The 18701-nt window shown below is 41.8% G+C and overlaps 1 protein-coding gene across 2 annotated transcripts in view; it reads right to left on the reverse strand.

Annotated features, from left to right (window-relative positions):
• Nucleotides 1-18701, reverse strand: part of GRIA4 (glutamate ionotropic receptor AMPA type subunit 4) — a 367043-nt gene that overhangs the window by 24778 nt on the left and 323564 nt on the right. For both annotated transcript variants that reach the window (XM_021696567.1, XM_021696568.1), the window contains exon 13: nucleotides 14143-14390. In XM_021696567.1, the coding sequence (XP_021552242.1) occupies nucleotides 14143-14390 (248 nt within the window). The remainder of the gene's footprint in view (nucleotides 1-14142; nucleotides 14391-18701) is intronic.

Below are 18701 nucleotides of genomic sequence, written 5' to 3' on the forward strand. Positions count from 1 at the left end.
CTTCTGTTATCTGAAAACAACCAAACCCTAAGAATTCTAAGTCTGTGTGTCTTTACAGCTTTTCAGTTTATGCCCTTCAAAGGGAAACACAAAGCTGCTTATCTTTGCTGGCAGCAGGGCTCACAACCACATTTCAAAACAGAAATATAGTCTCTCATTTATTTCTCTTAAATAATTTAAATGGGAAAAAAAGCCCAAAAGTGTAAATTCTGAAAATATGTTCACCTACATTTGCTTCAGGTGGTGTTAATACTAGAGCACAGCACACAGCCCTTCAGTTACTTGCTTCTGGTCAGAAGTACTTGGGTATTTCTTAAGCTACCAGCCTGGGCGCTTCCATTCACTATTTGTCATATACCTGATAAACTGAATGCAATTAATATGAGATCAGTATTTTTCACTTTACAGAGCAACGAGACAAAGCAAAACAAACAAAAAACCGAAAACGGTGTTTCATCTCAAGTTCAGGTTACCGAACAGAACTGATTCACTGCAGAACGACCCCCAATTCTTCCCCTGAACGAGATCACCATGAACGATTTCATAAAATTCAGATCACACAACAGATCTGCCTGACAGACCTAACGTCGGTGTGGACACCAAATTCTCACACGTACACGGTTCGCGGAACCCTGTGTGCAGCTGCTTAGGCGAACCATACACCTGGCATCTTAAAATGCAGGAGTGAATCAGGTGCCTCCAATACATCCTGAGCCTGTCACTGAGGGAGGCAGGGAGTGAGAGCGTAAAAATTAGGCTCTGACTTCTGACAACAAAACGCATCATCTGCTAAAAGTCCGGCGCTTAGGTTTCTGTGCTTGGTGACCACTAAGCAATAGCAGTATCTACAAAACTCGCGTTTGCTGGCATTAAAACCAAGTTCCCATCTCACGCGCGTCCCCTCGCGGACGTTCCTAGTCGCACGGCTACTGTGGATCCTGATCCTTAGACAACAGTCTCCCACAAAAACAGATCCGTCTGAAGTGATTTTCTTTCATTAAATAAACCCTGACAATCCAACCTAAAGGTGATTCTAAACACGCTTGTAACAAAACGCCCAGAACTGTGTTTCTAAAAGACGATGATTATTTATTGGCAACAAATGGCCTGAATTCGCCTTCTTTATGCACATTTCCCCTGCTTCCTAGGATTCTCTTCTGCTTGAGCCTCAAGTAGCTCAGTCGTCTGAGCCTCAGGCTGCCCTAAAATCTACTTGAATCACAAGACCTGGCCTCCTTGGAGGGCAAGGACAACAGAGGATGGCTGCAGAGGGTCCGGACGCTGTCCCTTCGTGCCCCACACCCCGCTGGATTCCACCTTTCTTCTAATATCTCAAATTCCGGATGCTTTTAGGTTCTCTCACTTGTTTCTCGCCTGGGATTTCTACCCCCTGGAAGGACCAATGTGACACAGAGTACCAAAAGCAGGGAATACTGATGACTTCCAGGGACAACAACACAGAAGGTGAGCGGTAACAATGGAAATCACTTGGGAGCGATGCCCGGGAAGGCTTGCTAAGCACGAGAAACACTGCTCAGGACAGGGTCCACTCCCCTTCCTCCCTTTTCTATCCGGTTCCTGGTTTCATATGGCACCTTAAACATCTCATCAAGTCTAAACTGCTGCACACCCAGAGTCTAGCCTGTGCATATCCCAAATTGCATTCATTTACATTCTATCAGCTGCTTCTTTTAATAAAAATTTTTTTTAAATAAAAAATTTCATAATAGTGTATTTTCTACAGAAACACTTTGGATTTTAATTTTAATATTTTTGTAACCCCATTACCCATTATAGTTTATCAGTTACCATCCATATTCTACAGAGAGAAATTAACAGCTGACGGCAATTTCTTAAGGCCTACGCAAAAAGACTGATCCTTAATGGAAGACCGGCACCGATAATGATGATGGAAAACATAAACACATTAGCATATAACTGATACGACTTGTGTGACGGTGTTTACTTTTTCCTGCTGTAACATTTGTGAGGGGATGTTCAAGTCACTACTACGCACAAGTGGCAAGCTGGTTTCCTAAGGCGTGGGTTAAAAAATATAAATGTACAAAGAAAAAGGGATTGAAAAATAGGTGGGGGAGGGGTTTCCTTCAAATGGATGGAACCCATTCTTTTGAAAGAAAACTCCCCTCTTACCTTGGTCCTGGAGCTGGTTAGTTCTCCTCTGTCCTCCTCCTAGGGGAGAAATACCCAAAGTTAAACAATAATAGAACATGGTCTTGTATTAAAGTCAAGTTCAGTTCTGGCCAACCCTTTCCTCAGGTCTCACAAGACACTACCAACTGTCTGATACACCGGGGCGTTCATTGAAATGAGCTTAAAATTCATTTTAAGGATTAAGCCAAAGGGGAATGAACAGTTGCTGTGTAAGAGGGACAAAACTAATCAGTCTATTTTGTCAGAGCTCCAATGAACTGAAGCCTGATGTAGAGCAGAGGAATTCCTGTAAGCGCATTACGTGGGTAATTTTCATCCGCTGTTGTGAATCATGGAGAGCGTATGGCGGGGGTGCACCTGGAGCTCCTTAAAAAGACAGGCATGCTGTGGTGTTCTCAACCCATTTCCCTGATGTTCCTGGTGTTTTTGAGGGCAAACTGATAGTGCTACAAGCCAACACCATGTTGGGGGCAGTACTAAATTTGGTATTAACAAGAATTACTGCAAAAATGAAAAAAAAAAAACCACCAACCCTAAGGGGTCATAAAAGGGGAGGGTTAGGAAAGTTGGGGAAAATGGGATATTATTGGAAACTAGGTACTTGCTTTATTTTTTCAAAGCAGGGAATCACAGGTGAGACAGAGCTGTTTTCTTCCATGATGTACCTCTAGCTAAGTAGGGATTCTAGTATCTCTGGAGAGAAGGAAGGCAGCACATGAAAGGAGCATGGATTTGGGGAGGAGACAATGATGGGCTCCTTTTCCCTCTGAGCTTCAGCGGCAGCATCTGACCAGGTGAAGACAGTAACACCAGAACCAAGGATTTGTTGGGGCAAATAAATTTATCTACATGCGCTTGGTGTGTAGGACTTGTTGAATTTGTTTCCTTTTCATTTACATGGCATCTGATACGATTTTTTTCTTCTTTGAACGACTTTGTCTTTTTTGAGACTACCGTCTAGTTAACCGAGCTTAGAGTCCATTCCTAGTCACCCTTTGGCATAATTTCAGTGACTGGCTCCCATAAAAAAGATCAAATACCAGACAACTGATTGAGTTCCATGAGACATGAAGGAAAGTGGAGACCGAGAATGAGCCTGAACCCATACAAGATCATGTGCTATTGTTATTTAACTTTGGGTAATTTATTAAAATTCTTTATCAAGTAAAACGACATCAGGTGAGAAAATGGATGTACTTTGGAACCTTGGGTAGTCACAATATATTCCAGAGACGTCGAAATGAAGGATGGGGTAATCGTTACTCTAATGGCCGTTATGAAAATGTGCAGGGAAAAAACACTGTATGGAAGGTTCTACACCATACGTTTGTTACCATCACCCTCTGAGCTTTGATCCCCTTGAAGTTACATGATGCAGACCCCGGCAGAGTAATGCTTCTCCAACTACAAATATACGTGTTTGTCCTCACGTTCTTACTTGGGAAACTTCATTATCTTCAAAGAATATTCCAAAATTGGCTATTTTGACAAACCAGTCTTTTATCCACTACACTCTATAAATTCCAAAGAATATATATACAGAAATAGGAAATTTCCTTTTTTCCTGTAATACATTTGGAAACTGTGAAGCTGTTATAAGTAGAAAAAAAGTACATTTTTTAAAAATAAAACACCTACTTCATCCATGGAAGTCACCTAAATGACAGAGTTTTGAAGGACATATCTTTGTATTCCAAAATGATGTGAAAGTCTATGAATTAGAATAACTGTGGGGACACTGCGTGGATTGGGTAAAACTCCAGTGGGCTGTGCAGTCTTCAAGCTTCAGAGCATAGGTGGATTGCTATTTGTGATGAGGACAAAAATGAAAAATAAATGAAGTAGCAACGGAAGTTGCTGGTGTTATTAGGGGCTCTTAAAAATCACCCTCTCACGTATTTTATTTTGAAACACCATGGGATACCAGATTACATGGATCAATTTTTATCATCTAGGTGGGGAAGCATACGTGTTGTTCTTAAAAAAAAAAAAAAAGCAAGTCCTTCTACATGCATGTGCCTCCCTTTTGCTGTTTATTCCTTTTACAACCCAGCGAAGTTTGTCAGATTTGTACCTTGCCAAAAGTTTGACGTCAGTATGTAATTTTAAATGTCTGTACAGGGAGGTATACAGGACCTGCGTCTATCTCTAGCTCTGTGGTTCTTAAAGAGAAGTGCTTTCCTTAAATATCTTTCTATCTCACAGTGTAGACCGAATGTGATAAAAAGCAGCTATTTACTGAAGAAGTGACTTATTTAATTCCAAAACCGGATGAGCTTGTATTGAGGTTCTGGGAATGAATTCTCCCCAGTCTTATTAAGTATCTGCAACTTCAAAGAGGTGTAAGAGAATTCTTCGGTTGCTTTGCTAAAGATGGTCCAGGACATGACACGGATTCTTAGACTCTCAAAGTGGGAGGCTCGTCCGTTTCTACTTGAGCAACTCTGATGTTGGGGATCTGAGGCAGTTTCCTCCCACTTCTGGACCAGTTTTAATTGTTGTACAATGTTTATGTTGACCCTGAAGTCTATTCCTGTGTAATTTCTTCAACTTAGCCAGAGCTTATTTAGTTTTTGGCTTTTTTTTTTTTTTAAATAGTCTCTTGAGCTCTATAGGGGTATTCTCAATATGCCTTGAAATTATGGATGTTGTTGAAACTGCAACATGGAAGAATCACAGAAACTGTTTAGGAAGTTTTGAAAGTAAGTTGTATCTATGTTAAACAGTTCCCTTTCGTTCTTTCCCTGTAAGAGCACTGGCGAGAGAGTCCAATGACGGACTGCTCCGTTCCACCACAGCTATGGTACTGTGTGCCAGTCACTTAACGTCTCCAACTGATAGACTCTTCCTCTTAATAAAATGACATCGTAAGAGGGTGAAAGGGAGCGAGTAACAATAACCACACGGGAGTGGCTTGAACACTCTCAGGCTGCCCTGCTGCTATTTTTGTCTCACTTGAGAAGGATACTGCTCAGTAATTTTTAGAGTTCTATCATTAAGCCTAACTTAAACATCATCTCTTAAAAGTGAACAAATTAAAAAGAACATCAGTTAGATGGCGTATGGATTCTTTGCCTTAGATGAGGTTATCATTGCTATATCATTTAATAGAAAGCAACTTCTTTTTTTGTTAGCCTTTGCCCTTTGCTCTTGACTCTGAGACAATCTGAGGTCAGCTCTTCTTGGATCCCGATGACTTCTGTTTACCTCCGCCTGGCTTCGAATAGAAGCCAAAGGTTAGGGTACTGCCTTAGGGCTCTGGATACTTGGTTTAATTATAACTTTTCTATTTCTCAGGCCTGGCAACACAGAGCAGTGGTATTCACTGATAAATGCTTTTATGATTTTGTTTGTTTGTTTTTGTGGTTTTAGTTGCAAATACCTGAAAAGACAGAAGAATATGGGGCTGGATATCTGAGGAGACTGCTCTTAGTTACTAGTGAGATTCTGGCCCGTTGCCATTTTAAAAAGGCTGTTCAGAAACTGCGTATCTGTCAGCCCCAAATAGGAAGCAACCATTTTCTGTAAGAGCAGAGGCCTTGTGGGTAGGTCTCCCCAGTGTTTAGGCTATCGTCCGCGGAGAGGGGTCCACACACTCCTCTTCTCTTTGAAAGTAGAGAGCTGTTTGTGTCACATTTGGTTAACTGACTCCATTTTAATTCTTATTTTGGTTAACTCCCAAAGATTGAATGCTTAGAGAAAACAGATTGAATAACATTGCTGTAAAAAATTATCTGTGTGTCAGGTTTTTTTATTGAGTACCCCAGAAAAAAAAGTGGGCTAAATGAAGTCTACTTTATTTCAATGTGATGTGATAGGACTTTGCATGGTCAGTGGTATTTAAAATGATAGATTGCTCCCACATCTTGGAATTATAAACTTGAAAGGCAGAATTGATGTTAGGACTGTTTTTATGCCTTTAATTTTTCTTCACTGCTGAGTCATGCGATACTGAGAGAGCATACTGAAATGGTCTCATAAAGTTTCTAAAAGTGTATATCATTCTGTGGATGAGCCCAAACAATAGCTTTTCGGGTTTTCAGAGAGTATGGAATCTGTCCATTTAAAATAAGCTACTTTCAATTGTGAAATGGACTTTTCCGGTATTAAGGAGGATAAACAAAGTATTTCTAACTTCCATTGTATGATTATTAGTTACAAGATATTCTTATAATTAATATAAGGCTGTTTGCAAGAAGGCTTAGGGCCAGGACTAGGTGGTCTGCAGGGTAACACGGGGATTTTCTATTTAGGTGTTGCCAGGATGTACAGGATATGGTGTTTGTGGCAAAGTTATCTCAAATGTATGCTATTTCATTCTGAAAACAAGAGTTATAAGACTGAATGGGGGGGAGGCAAACATTAAAATAAATGAACTACAGTTTCTCATTCCTAGCTGAATTAAAACAGAATATAATTCTAAACCAGAGTCTTTACTATTTCCCAGCTCATTCCAAATAATGGCCAAGCTATTTTATCTTCCCTTTCTTAAGTATGAATCATAAACCAGGCCCATTCTTGGCTGATTTTATCTTTAGAGACAAAAGGAAGGTATTAATAACGTCTCAAGTTGTGGCTGGGTGGTTTCCCATATGCTATGCTGAAACATTTTCATTTTTTATGGAAAACCATTATTTACTTATGATGCACTAAGTAGATGCTTATCATTAGGATAAAACTGCATTAAAACAGTATTGTATAGAATTCTACATTTAGGAGAATATTACATCTCCACAATAAAGTGAGCTGTATTTTTAGTTTATTATAGGTATTTTGGAGTTTCATGGTAAATCTGATTACCATGCTCCCTCCAAAGTCCTATGTGTGTGTGTGTGTGTGTGTGTGCGCGCACCCATGTGCACATCTAAAATATTCTTTCCACGTCTGATTATCCCAAGCATGGAATAAGAGAAGAGCCCCCTCTTCTCTCTCTCATGCAATCCCTCCCCACCCTACCTCCATGATCTCAGGTAAAAGGGACTCGGGACAGTAAGGGGTAGGAATCTGCTATGGCAGGACAATAATGCTTCTCGTCTTGTTCCTACCAAACTATTGAGAGGAGTGAGGGTTGTGATCTCTCTGAGAACTTTAATGACCCCTCCTCTGCCGAGCCTGGGCTGATCGTCCTTGTAGCCTTCCCTTTAGGAAGGTAAGCCTGGAGAACAGAATCCTACACAAGCAATACACAAAAAGCAAAAACAATAGCCAAAAAAACCCCCTATCACTTGACCTTGCTGCTCTTCCGAGGATAAACTAGCAGCTGCTCCTGGTTTATAAACGACAAGGGCATTTACTACCTATAGAACTCCTGGTCCTATAGCCTGAGGTCTTCTAGGGAAGAACACTAACCAGACAGTTTCTTTTGTCACTGGCACAGACAGGCCACAGAGGACTCTGGAGCCACGGGCAGAAGCTGCCTTACGTACAGCAGGGACGTTTCACAGAGGCAATCTCTCTGTAGGGTGCTTGTCCTACGGCTGAGACTTGAACTGGCGGCAGCAAACCCATGCGTGGGCCACACCAACATCTCTGATTCACTGGAAAGGCAGGACCTCTGCAGCTCTCGCTGTTTTCCCAACTCTAGAATTCCTGGCACCACACATTTCCCTTCCCCCAATCCTTTCAGATTCTTTGCTTCGACGGTCCGGACTCGATTTCCTTATTAAGGTACCTAGTTGGGACTCTGTCTAGATTTTGGCATTGCCAGTGCCCTTCAGGGGAGGGGGGATTGGCGTGTCTTTTCTCCAGACCTGGTGTTTTTGGTTTGAGCTCTGGAGAACCCACACGTGGGCTTCCACCCAGCCCTGCAGAACAGGGGGTCCAAACACCCTCATGCACTTGCTTGGTTGTTCCTTTGTGTCCCCCTTTTAACCTGAGCACTAGTGCTGCGATTGCTTCTGGAAACCATTCGATTGAGTGAGATGATCTGTATTGATCTATAAAGACCAGTGACGTAAGGTGGGACCTGTCTGGCTACGGGGCATCCGCCAAGACGGCAACACTTCCAATGACTAATGTAAGGATACGTTCATCCACTTACCGGCTGATGAACTCTGGTCTTGGACACGACACCGTGTCTCCTAAATACTCTCAGCACATGTGGGTCAAGGCCACCTGACTTGGTTGGCGAGAGGTTCGGCACTCACATCAATTGTGTGTTACCACTGAATCGATTTGAATTGTACAGGATATATGTATTCTCTCTGGAGATTCTCTTTCTTTATAGGATTTGCTTATAAGGCAATTACGTGGGACTAAGGAACAACAGTGTGGAATTCTGCCTTCTCTTACAACTGCCACAGCTGACGTCCAGTGTTAGGTCCCTCCTCGGATCAGGCTGTGAAGGCTTGAATTGGTGAACCTCATTTCTAGCATTTTTATCTCCTTACATTTGATCCTCTTTGAAGTGGTAGAAACTAAAATGGCCACAGATTACCCATTTTCTGAGGCAAGTTACTAACATACGGTTTCTAAGTGTAATGGTGAGTAGGAGCACAGAGCCAAACACTGAATTTAGAAACGTCTCGATGTGGTGGTACCTATGGTAGTCACAAAGCCGAACTCAAAGGGAACAACATGACAACCAACCGGCAAATTCTCAGTGGGAACCCAGTGACCATCTGTTGAATGAACTGGCAAACATATGAAGGCAAATCATATTGGCATTTTTTTTTTCTATTGGGAAGAATGGCGAACATGTTTAATGCCTGGTGAATCTTAACGAAATGCAGAAAATGCCACATTCTTTTTCTTCTTCACGGGGAGCTGTGATTTCAATCATCTTTCAAGTGTAGGCAAGACCTAAATGACAAATGTAGAATTTCAAATGGCAGTGGAAAGTTTTAGGTTTCCTACTGGAGTCACCATTCTAGAAAGGAAAGCAAGGATGGGGTATATGGATTCTAAAGGGGGTTATTTCCCCCTGGGATGCATGTAGTATTGATAACTTTACCATGCACACCTCAGTTTGTGAATGCAAACTACCTGGTCCCTGCAATAAACACCAGCATCTCTGGTGGGAAACTGGGTAAGTGATTAAGCATATTACAACTGGGCGTGGGGGGATTTGTGTGCTTGTGTGCGTTTGTTCTAACCCTTAGTCCAACAGACGATATTCCAAGTCGTAATGGGATCACAAAAACTAAGTTACCTGTAGTATATCTCATTATGACATCAAGAAAAAGAAAGGATATTTACATGCAAAAACATCTCCTTTCCTACTAGTTAAAATTAAACAAACCAACAAACCAACATGTACCAATCTACTGCAACTCATTTCCTGAAAACAAGTGGAGAATTTAATCACTTCAGGCCAAGTGCTGCTCAGGAATATGAGTGCTCAGATTTAACTTTCTGTACTTTTAAGCTTTTCTAATGTCCACATCAAATGCTAACAGTTGACTTGTGACTAACATCGAAAACAGACATCAACTTTATTCTCATGCACAACATCCAGCAAGCCCCTTGTTTCTAGACCTTGTAAGTACACGTGAACTGATGAGTAAACACCTATCACCAATTTTACATGAGAAAGTGGTTCCTTAAGGATAATATATTTTTTCACATGTGGATCTGAATACTAAGTTTAGTACATCTGCCCTAAAGGATCCTCCAAAGCGGAAGAAACATGATTTGGCCTACCGAGGACGCTGCCCATGCTGACAGAGATCTAGACTTGGGCCAGGGATTGCGTTCAAGACTGAAAGAAAGAGTCGGATGGAAGCTGTGTTACTCTGATTCCCTTGCTTTGCGCTTGCCCACCCCCGCACGCTGCGGCCCCAGGCTCGGCGGTGGCTGTCGTGAGCTGACCTCACGTGCCTGGCTGCTGAGGTCCTGCTCCGGCTGCTACGGGCTCCCTGAGAAGGGAGGGCAGCAGGTCCTACTGGGCCTCTGTGCCCCCAGATCTCAATTACTGATCAAGTTCTTTTGGAACTGCTTTCTTTTGAAACATTTTCTGGAGGGGTGACAGAGCATTTGTCTTTAGACACAGTCTCGCCAACATTTTTAGAGAAGGCGAAATCTGAAGAATTATTACTGCAGAATAACAGAAGATAGGAGACTAGTGCTTGTTTTGGTTTTTGATTTTTTTTTTTTTTTTAAGTGGGCTTCAAACACTAGGGTCGAGTCTACAAATTCTTAGAGGCCAGGGGAAGTCTTCAGATAGGCTCCCTCGCTATGTTCCCTGGAGGCACTCACAGATACGACGGACCAGGAGTATCTCCAAAAGGGGTCTTCTCGCCTAACAGCTGTTTAGTACCTAGTACGTCTCTGTGTTAACCAAGTTACGATTCCCTCTGAACAACGTCTGTTGGTTTTGTTTGTTGCGTAGTACAGTACAGCAACTAGTGGGATAACACAGTAAAGACCGTATTTCTGTGGTCAAGCATACAGCTTTGCGCTACAGTAAATGCCACAGACAGCGGGTCTCTGCCGTGTAGAGAAGCTGACAGCACTCATGGTAAAGTCAAAGTGAACAAGCTGCCTCCCTCATCTAAACTCTGCGTTCCCACCGCGGTGCTGTCTAAAGCATGTGTTGTGAAAGTTTCTCAGCCAGAGGGCAGATGTCACAGTTGTTTTGGGGTGTCAAGGGTACTGGAGAAGGAACAAGAAGGCAGGCCAGGACGCTGAGTCATATAAATGGCACGGTGCACAGGAAAAGAAGGTTCGAGGGAAGTATCAAAGCGTGGGGACAGTTGAGAGAGAATACGAAAGAAGAGATTTTACCCTTTCATCTCACAATGAGAACTGAAGTTTTCTTTAGAAGATGACTTTGGAAAATAAATAGCTATGCCAGTAAGATCTGAGTTCCCCCACTGCCCAGTACTGATAGTTCATAGGCACGTCGGCCCGTTATCGCTCCTCTTTATCATAGTAAGACCTAGAGATGTGACGTCCAACGGCATCAACATTCCTAGCATCCTTCTGTGACCTAAAACTTGACAAATCTGTGTTAAAGTACAAGAAACCCAATAATTCCTGACCGTGGATACTGCTTCTGGAACTGACAGCTTTCTGTAAACCTCGCAAACACGAGCCTGAAATAGTCCCTTCGAACAACGAGGAGCTCTGTGTGCTATCCCTCTCCCGTAAAGACAGGTGCTGGTCATCCTGTTGCAGTGTTTTCTACCCCACGCACTGAGACAGGCTCTGCAACGATCCAGACTGCATTTGTTTGCAGGTCTACAGTGAAGACCCGAGTCCTGGCTTTCCATCCCGATTCTACTATATCCTAATCTTCCTCTTTTCTGGGACGTTGATTGTGAAGCACGGTGACCACACAGCGAGGTCTGGAAACGTGAGACTCCCTAGACCACTGGAAGACTGTTAGCCATGTGTCTGCATTCTGTGCTTCAGCTGACGTAGCAGGAAAGACTACCGTTTTCCTGTTCTTCAAGTCTCATGTTGCCCAGTGAATCACACCAGCAGAGTTTGTGGGAAAGAAAAGGAAACAGACTAGTCTCACTGTATCCAGCACTATTAACATAAAGACTTGGTTAAAAGAAAGACAGAGCCCATAGGAAAACAGTCTACTGAACAAATAAGGCAACACTCTTGATGCAGATGTGCCCTCGGGATCTTGCTGTGATAAATGCAATTGTTTTGAATTTGCTTCTACAAAGTAATCCTTTACACAGAAGGTGCCTATTCGTCCATCTCTGAGAGTTTGCCTCTGTTCAAACCGAGGCTCCTCATCGAATAAGAATGAGAGTTTAAGCGTGATGCGCGCCCCACGTGTAGCTGGGCTGGGGGTGGGGAAGTGAGGAGGTGGGGGGCAAGGTGCATGCTGGTTAGCCTTCCCTGCTCTTCCAGTGTTCTCGAAGACCGGACAAAAGGACTACTGCTTTTGTAGGGGCCAGCTTGCTCAGGAAACTGTGGCATATATAAAACAAAGCGTATAAACAAACTCTCCATCCAGGAAGCTGGGTTTAACAATTGCCTCATTAACAAGATCCAGGGAAGGACAGGAAAAGAGGGGGAAGCCAATAGCGGATTATTATACAGTTCTAGACAGATGAAGCCCTTCAGCGTCTCCCCAAACAAGCCCCGTAGTGTGGATTTGACAAAGTGGCACATTTAAGAGGGAACTCTTGCCATCAATGGGAGTCAGGCGCACCCGAATCTGAGGGCCAAATGCAGTCCCTGGAACTTGACTTTATCAGTAGACACAAGACAGAGGACAAGGCAGCTACATCCACAGAGAATTAATTAAGAGCAGAAGCGACATCCAGTGAATGTAATCAATAGTCTGAACACTGATCTACATATCAACCACCATTGCTTTCTCCCCTTCCCGTTCTTTTAAATTAGCTACACGAAGGTGCTCTCACAACTCCTACTTCAATAGAGATTTCTTTGCTCCTTGGCTTTGCCGAAATGACACATTTCTCCTACCGCATCCTACAAAATATACCCTCAAAGACCAAACACTCTGATGCCAGTCTGAGTTTCTGAATGGTTGGAACATTTTAGGGTAGAATTTTGTTACGTGTAATTTATTGGTCTGGCTTTCTCCCTGGACATTTCTCTGGTTTCATACGGGAAGTACGTGCAAAGAAACATGACTTTCTGCCAAAGTCCACACCCAAGTCTGTCTTTACCGGCTCATTTTATCCTCTCTCCTTTTAAAATGGTCCCTTTTGGACACACCGTAAAACCCCTCACTAATTATTACAGTGTTGCTTGCAAACACTAAACACTGGTTTAACACAACTTTCCAGGGCTACTGCTTCTCGGATCTGTGTCATCCACACCCTCACCCCCCGCCCAACACACATATCCAAAGCACGCTGCAGTTCCCTTGTTCAAACCAATGAGAACGATCATATCATCTTTACTTTGCTTTCATTCCTACTGGGCAACAGGACAGGTCTCATTACTTTCACATTTCAAAGGCTTACCAGAGACATCATTTCTCAAGACCAGGTTCGTGGTTAGGTCCTTTAGCAAAGATTCTGATTTCTTCTTGAATCTGTGCTTTGCACGAATCCCTCCTAAGCAGCACTGAGACCAGGCTGATTTGTCAGTTGTCACTGCTGACTCCGGCTTTGCTCTAGCCCCAGCAATTCACCAGGAGCCTTTATTGCTTAAGGAAAATAGGATATTCTGCCTCCTGGGCATAAACATGTGAATTCCCTATGTCCAGGACCGAAAGGGCAAAAAGGGCAGATTTTACCAGCATTTCCTTAAGAACGAAAGTCTCATCTTTAACACATGTGGATTATCCGAGTAATCCACATGTGTGATGCTGTGCTCATGAATCACATTTCAGGGGTCTGTGTGTGAACAGTTCTGGAGTGTCATTGGGTCTAATTTTACAGATCTTACTTACACCACACTCCCTTTGCAACGGGTGTGAGTGTGACTGGAGTAAGCCCATAGAATCAGAGCCTGCTTCCCGCTGACCATGACCCCATCTGTGGACAGATGCAGCCACAAACTTGGCACTCTGATACCACCTCAGGTTAACCTAAAATATAAAGATGCCATAATCAATGAAACACTGAAATGGAGGGAAAAAAAGTGGTTTGTTAGGAAGAGGTTGATTTCTTCGTTACTCAGAAACTAGCGGGCAGGCAGAATTAAAAAAAAAAAATCATGATAAAATGTGGAACCATTAGCTGACAAAATGAGAGCGCAGAATTGAGTGACTGAAGAAAGTTGACGCGACACGGAAGCATCGCCACCCACGTTTTAGGCCCACTGGAGGCAGCTAGTGTTCAACCAGTTTGGTTTTTATATGGCCTTCAAAGATATACAGGTCAACTAGGATTAATTATTCCAAATTAAAAAAAAAACTACCTGACTGTTGATCAAAACGTATGAAATGGAGAAAAAGAAAAAAAAAAACAACAACAAAAAAACGAACATACCATGTTCACACACAAAACAAAATCACTGTGTCGGGGACATCAGGGAAGGTGGAATATTATAACAACACATGTTACATTGTTATACTATCCCACCCACCTTAATGAAGAACCCTTGGGTGTAGCTACTCCATAGCCTTTGGAATCCAGATTTCCTCCCACTTTCATTGTGTCACATGGCTTTCGCTGCTCGATGTACTCGTTCATAGTGGACTCCAGGAGGAAGGCGAATTTGCCTTTGGATTTTCGGACCCGAGCTACTCCCTCCGCTGTAGTCCTAGTGAACACGGACGGCTCTGCGGATCGCATGTAGGTCCACATCTTTTCGTACACCGCTATTTTTGATCTCTGGAGGAAATGCAAATAAAATTAAATACAGGAGAGAAGGGAACGACACGTTAATAGTGACCGAACCCAGATGAGGAGAAAGCCTCTTTAAGTACCCTTCCCTGGTCCTGCAACTCCGGTCAGCCTGGCTGACTTTTTCCCCTCCAGTTAGAAAACTGCCTTTTACAACGGGTGAAGGACATCACGGAAACGGCAGACATTTAGAAGTGACATCTGAACAAGCGGGTCCCTCTGGTCATACATGATTACCCTACTCAGCTGCCTAAAGAACAACGTATTACTACTATTATTTTTAAACGTAGGGTGCCATAGAGAGAGTGGGACATTTAAAATCATGTCTGCTATCACAATCATGGTAAACCCGGAAGGGGCCAGCTCTGCAAATCTGATGACTGATTGAGGAGTGCTGCTACACCGTTTTCATTTTTATCTTTTCTCATGCCTCCCAGTTTTAATGTGAAGCGTTCTAAGATGTGGACGAAGAGCGGTCGGTATCAAGTCACGAAGGGAGGAGCTGATACAGTGGGGTTCACAAGCCAAATGTCCATAGCACAAGACGCAAAGTCTAGGTCCACCAAACAGTTGTAGACTTTTTCTAATAAAATCTCCAAATAGAACATCCCTTAAACTTTAAAGAGAAGTGATTCCTTCCCTGTAGGTACAGACTTCCAGGTATACAATAAACGTCACGGAGATGAAAAGTGCCACCCAGGGAACAGGGTCAGGAAGGGCCTAACAACGCTGTGCGGGGACGGATGTTGAGCACACTTATCATCAGGAGCCCGGATGATGCATGGAAGTGATGCATCACTATACACCTGGAACTAATATAACAACCCATATCAACAACACTTCAGTAATAAAAATAAAAAAATGTTTTTTAAGTAAAAAGTTAGAAAAACTGAAAAAGAAAGGCGATTCTTGTTTTCCTAGGATACGTTGTGGATAGTTAGTCTTTCTGGTACCTTGACTTCAGCCAAGAAATACATTTATTTCTGTCTATTTGGGCTCTACCTACTTTACTCCCATTACTTAATTTACCTAGAACCTTCTGCTGGTATCTGCATGCCTGTTAGATTTTTTCATCCATACAGACATTTTAAAGGTGAAAATACATCCAAACGAACTCAAATGTCCCCAAGGGATATATTTAATGTGTCAGAAAAATCTGCATCCTGTTTGATGTTTGATAATACGAGGATACACAGACTTCTCTGGTGCAAGTGCATTTGCTCTGTAACAAGATGCTGGAATTTTGCATCTGGATCCAAATAAAAATTAATGGAGACTTCATTCAGACTTACGTCTAAGCACAAGGGCAAATCCTGAGTAGCATGCATATTTGTTTTATATGGACCCTCCTTTGGTTACCAGAATGTAGAGTCCAATAAGAGACAGATCTTCAATAATCAACAAATATCCTGAATAGCAAACTTAGGAAGACATGTTTTGGGGTAAAATCAAAGGATTTGGGTTGACAAAGAAACTGTTAAAAGGTGTATTTAAAATTTTGGTTTCAGAAGATGGGAATTTAGTAATCAATATCCTATATAACAGTAAGAGATTTGCATACTTGGGCACTTATTAAAAAACAGATATTTTTTGTTAATGTATATTCAAATGCTGGTAAATTTCAAGATGGAAAACAGATATCCTGTATTGTCCTATGAGGTGTTTTCATGTTATTAACACTTAAAAAGTGTGTGTGTGTGTGTGATGACAGGTGACCTCTGGCCATAGAAATCCTCACATTAGGAAGCTGCATGCCAACTACTAAATGAAATTGCAAACGTTCTATGTGCTTCTAGGACAGAGGAGTGTCTGGATTCACAACCCTCAGCCGTGGGATCCACTAGGGAGGCTGTGTTGCCATCTTTAATAATAGAGTTCTCTTCCAGAGAATGAACTCTGCCATTTTACAACGAGTTCCAAACTCTGAAAATCATAAACTGTCTGGATCACTAGATACAGATGTCCTTAACATTTATTCTGATTATTACCATTTAGAGAAATGGTGGTAAATAACATCCTTTTGGCGTATAATCACTCTTTAAAATACAGTGATAACTTGACTTGAGAGTTTCATCTAAAAAGATACAGAGTTCCACATACATTGCACACCCCATCATGTATACTACATTGAAAACAGAAGAAATAAAACCTGGGTATTATTTTGTTCGAAAATTTTTTTTGAATTTTTTTAAGAATATGAGAGTCCGGCTAGTTACCTGGCAATTCTCCTGTTACTATTCAGCATCTTACATAAAGGAATCGGAACCACTAGACAAAACTAACACAGCAGGGTGGAAAAGAGTATTTTTAAGGGCTTGGTAATTAGGAAGACAATTTAACCATAGAACACAACAAAATATTAAAGCAAATGATTCCTTTTTAAAGGAATAAAGTATCTTTAGGCAACTGATATTTTTTAGAAGTCCATTTGCATAATGCTAATGTGAGGGAAATTACTGTTGCATTCGTTTAAATACATTGAATTACATATACCAGAAGTGCAAAAGAAGTTATAATTAATTCCTTTAAAGTCCAGAAGAAAGAGGGATCCGTAGCATAGTTGGGCCACATTTAGCAAGCCTTATGTATAAAGGATATTGTAAAAATACAGCATCCTGGTGGAAAAGACAGGAGTGATAAAAGCAACTCCTTTGGGGGAAAAAAAAATCACACTGTCACTCTGTGAATGTTTAGAAATTCTGATTCTGATTTCAAGGTACATGGCAGAGATAAGGTCACATCCCCATGGGGAGGGGGGTGCTGGGGGCATTCAAGAAGGGAAGGACTGGAAATAATATCCCTGTGCCTTATTTGTGACCACAAGAGGTATGTGCTAAGAAGTGAGGGCAAGCAAACCTTTGTAAATTTGATGAGACATGCTAAAAGGGAATTTCTGCAGACCCAGCAAAGTCCTAAATACAGTGATAATGGGATTTTAAGTCCCTAACATCTTCAAATGTAGTATCTTCTTAAAGATCAGGTTTGGGGAGTGAATATGCTCAAAGTAATAAGCCAAGATAATACAGAAGTCATTATTTTTTGAGATTAGAAAAATAATCTCAGATTTATTTAATTCCTTATTGTGAAGTTCAATGCATAGGAAACTTACTGATTTAAAGCACTATTTTACCACTGAAAATAATTCTTGGAGTTTTAAAAAATGTGCTTTCCTTTAAATTTCTCAAAAATTGCCTTTCCTGTTTTCCACGGAAAATATGGACAGATGTCACACATTATAGTTAATGTTAAAATTGTTGCCAGGTGAATTATTTCCCACTTCCAGCAGCTTAAGCAGCAAGGCTTCTGTTTGCAATATTTGGTAATCTTATAAGCCCTGAGATAGTAATCCACCTCATTTATGCTTTCGTGGTTTGACTGATGACTCCAGCAGCCACAGTATGAAATATGAACCGCAATGAAAATCAGTGTGTGTGCATCAGGTGTATAATGACGTCTAAACACCTAACCAGCAAGGCTGCCCTTCAGTGACCGGTCCAGACTTTCCCTAAATGCCTCTACGTTTATGCTTAACAAGGTGCAGAGAACACAGAACATACCAAGTTTCATAATGGGGCAAAAACCAAGTCAACAGTTGAATTCGGATGTAATCTCCCCCCATGGCCTAATTCTTTCTCCAGTCGATCTGTGACTGCAACATTTTTGGGAAGCACTGAGCATAGTTCACTCCCTGAGGCAGTTTAGTGGAGCGGATATTTGTATTGGTACTGTGTTCCTCCGAGAAAACATTTCTGACAAGTACAAAAATACCCTTCACATTCTGTTGCCTTCACCCGTCAGACAGAATGGTTTATTTAAACCAGGTCATCATTGTGGGAGAGGGGGAACACAGCGTAGGAAATGAATTAGATTTTTATCAGAGAACACACATTTATGCATTCCTGAAAGGGTGCTGCCAGGGAAAATTATTTTCTTGTCCCATTTAGGGTTCAGGCTGTTCTGCAACAATAAATACCTTATAAAGAAGTCTTTCCATTTTAAAGCTGCCGTTGGTGGGGAGGGGGAGAGGGAACAGGCCATGGTGATGGGCACGGCCTGTGTGGAAGGTTCTGTAAATCCAGCAAGCTGCTTCCCTTCGTCCTCTATTTCTTATCAATATGGTCTCTTATCTACCTCGCCAGTTTTTAGAATTTGCAACACTTTTAAAAAACTCTATAAAGATTAGAAATAAACATTTTCAGTGTGCTTGATGCCAAGGAGCTGTACAGTGAGTTGTTTCTGAAAATTTTTTTTTCAGGGAATCAACATGACATTTCTTTCTCCCTTTATCACTCAAGGCCA

Source organism: Neomonachus schauinslandi, chromosome 11, assembly GCF_002201575.2.
Source record: "Neomonachus schauinslandi chromosome 11, ASM220157v2, whole genome shotgun sequence".
Classification (NCBI taxonomy): Eukaryota; Metazoa; Chordata; class Mammalia; order Carnivora; family Phocidae; genus Neomonachus; species Neomonachus schauinslandi.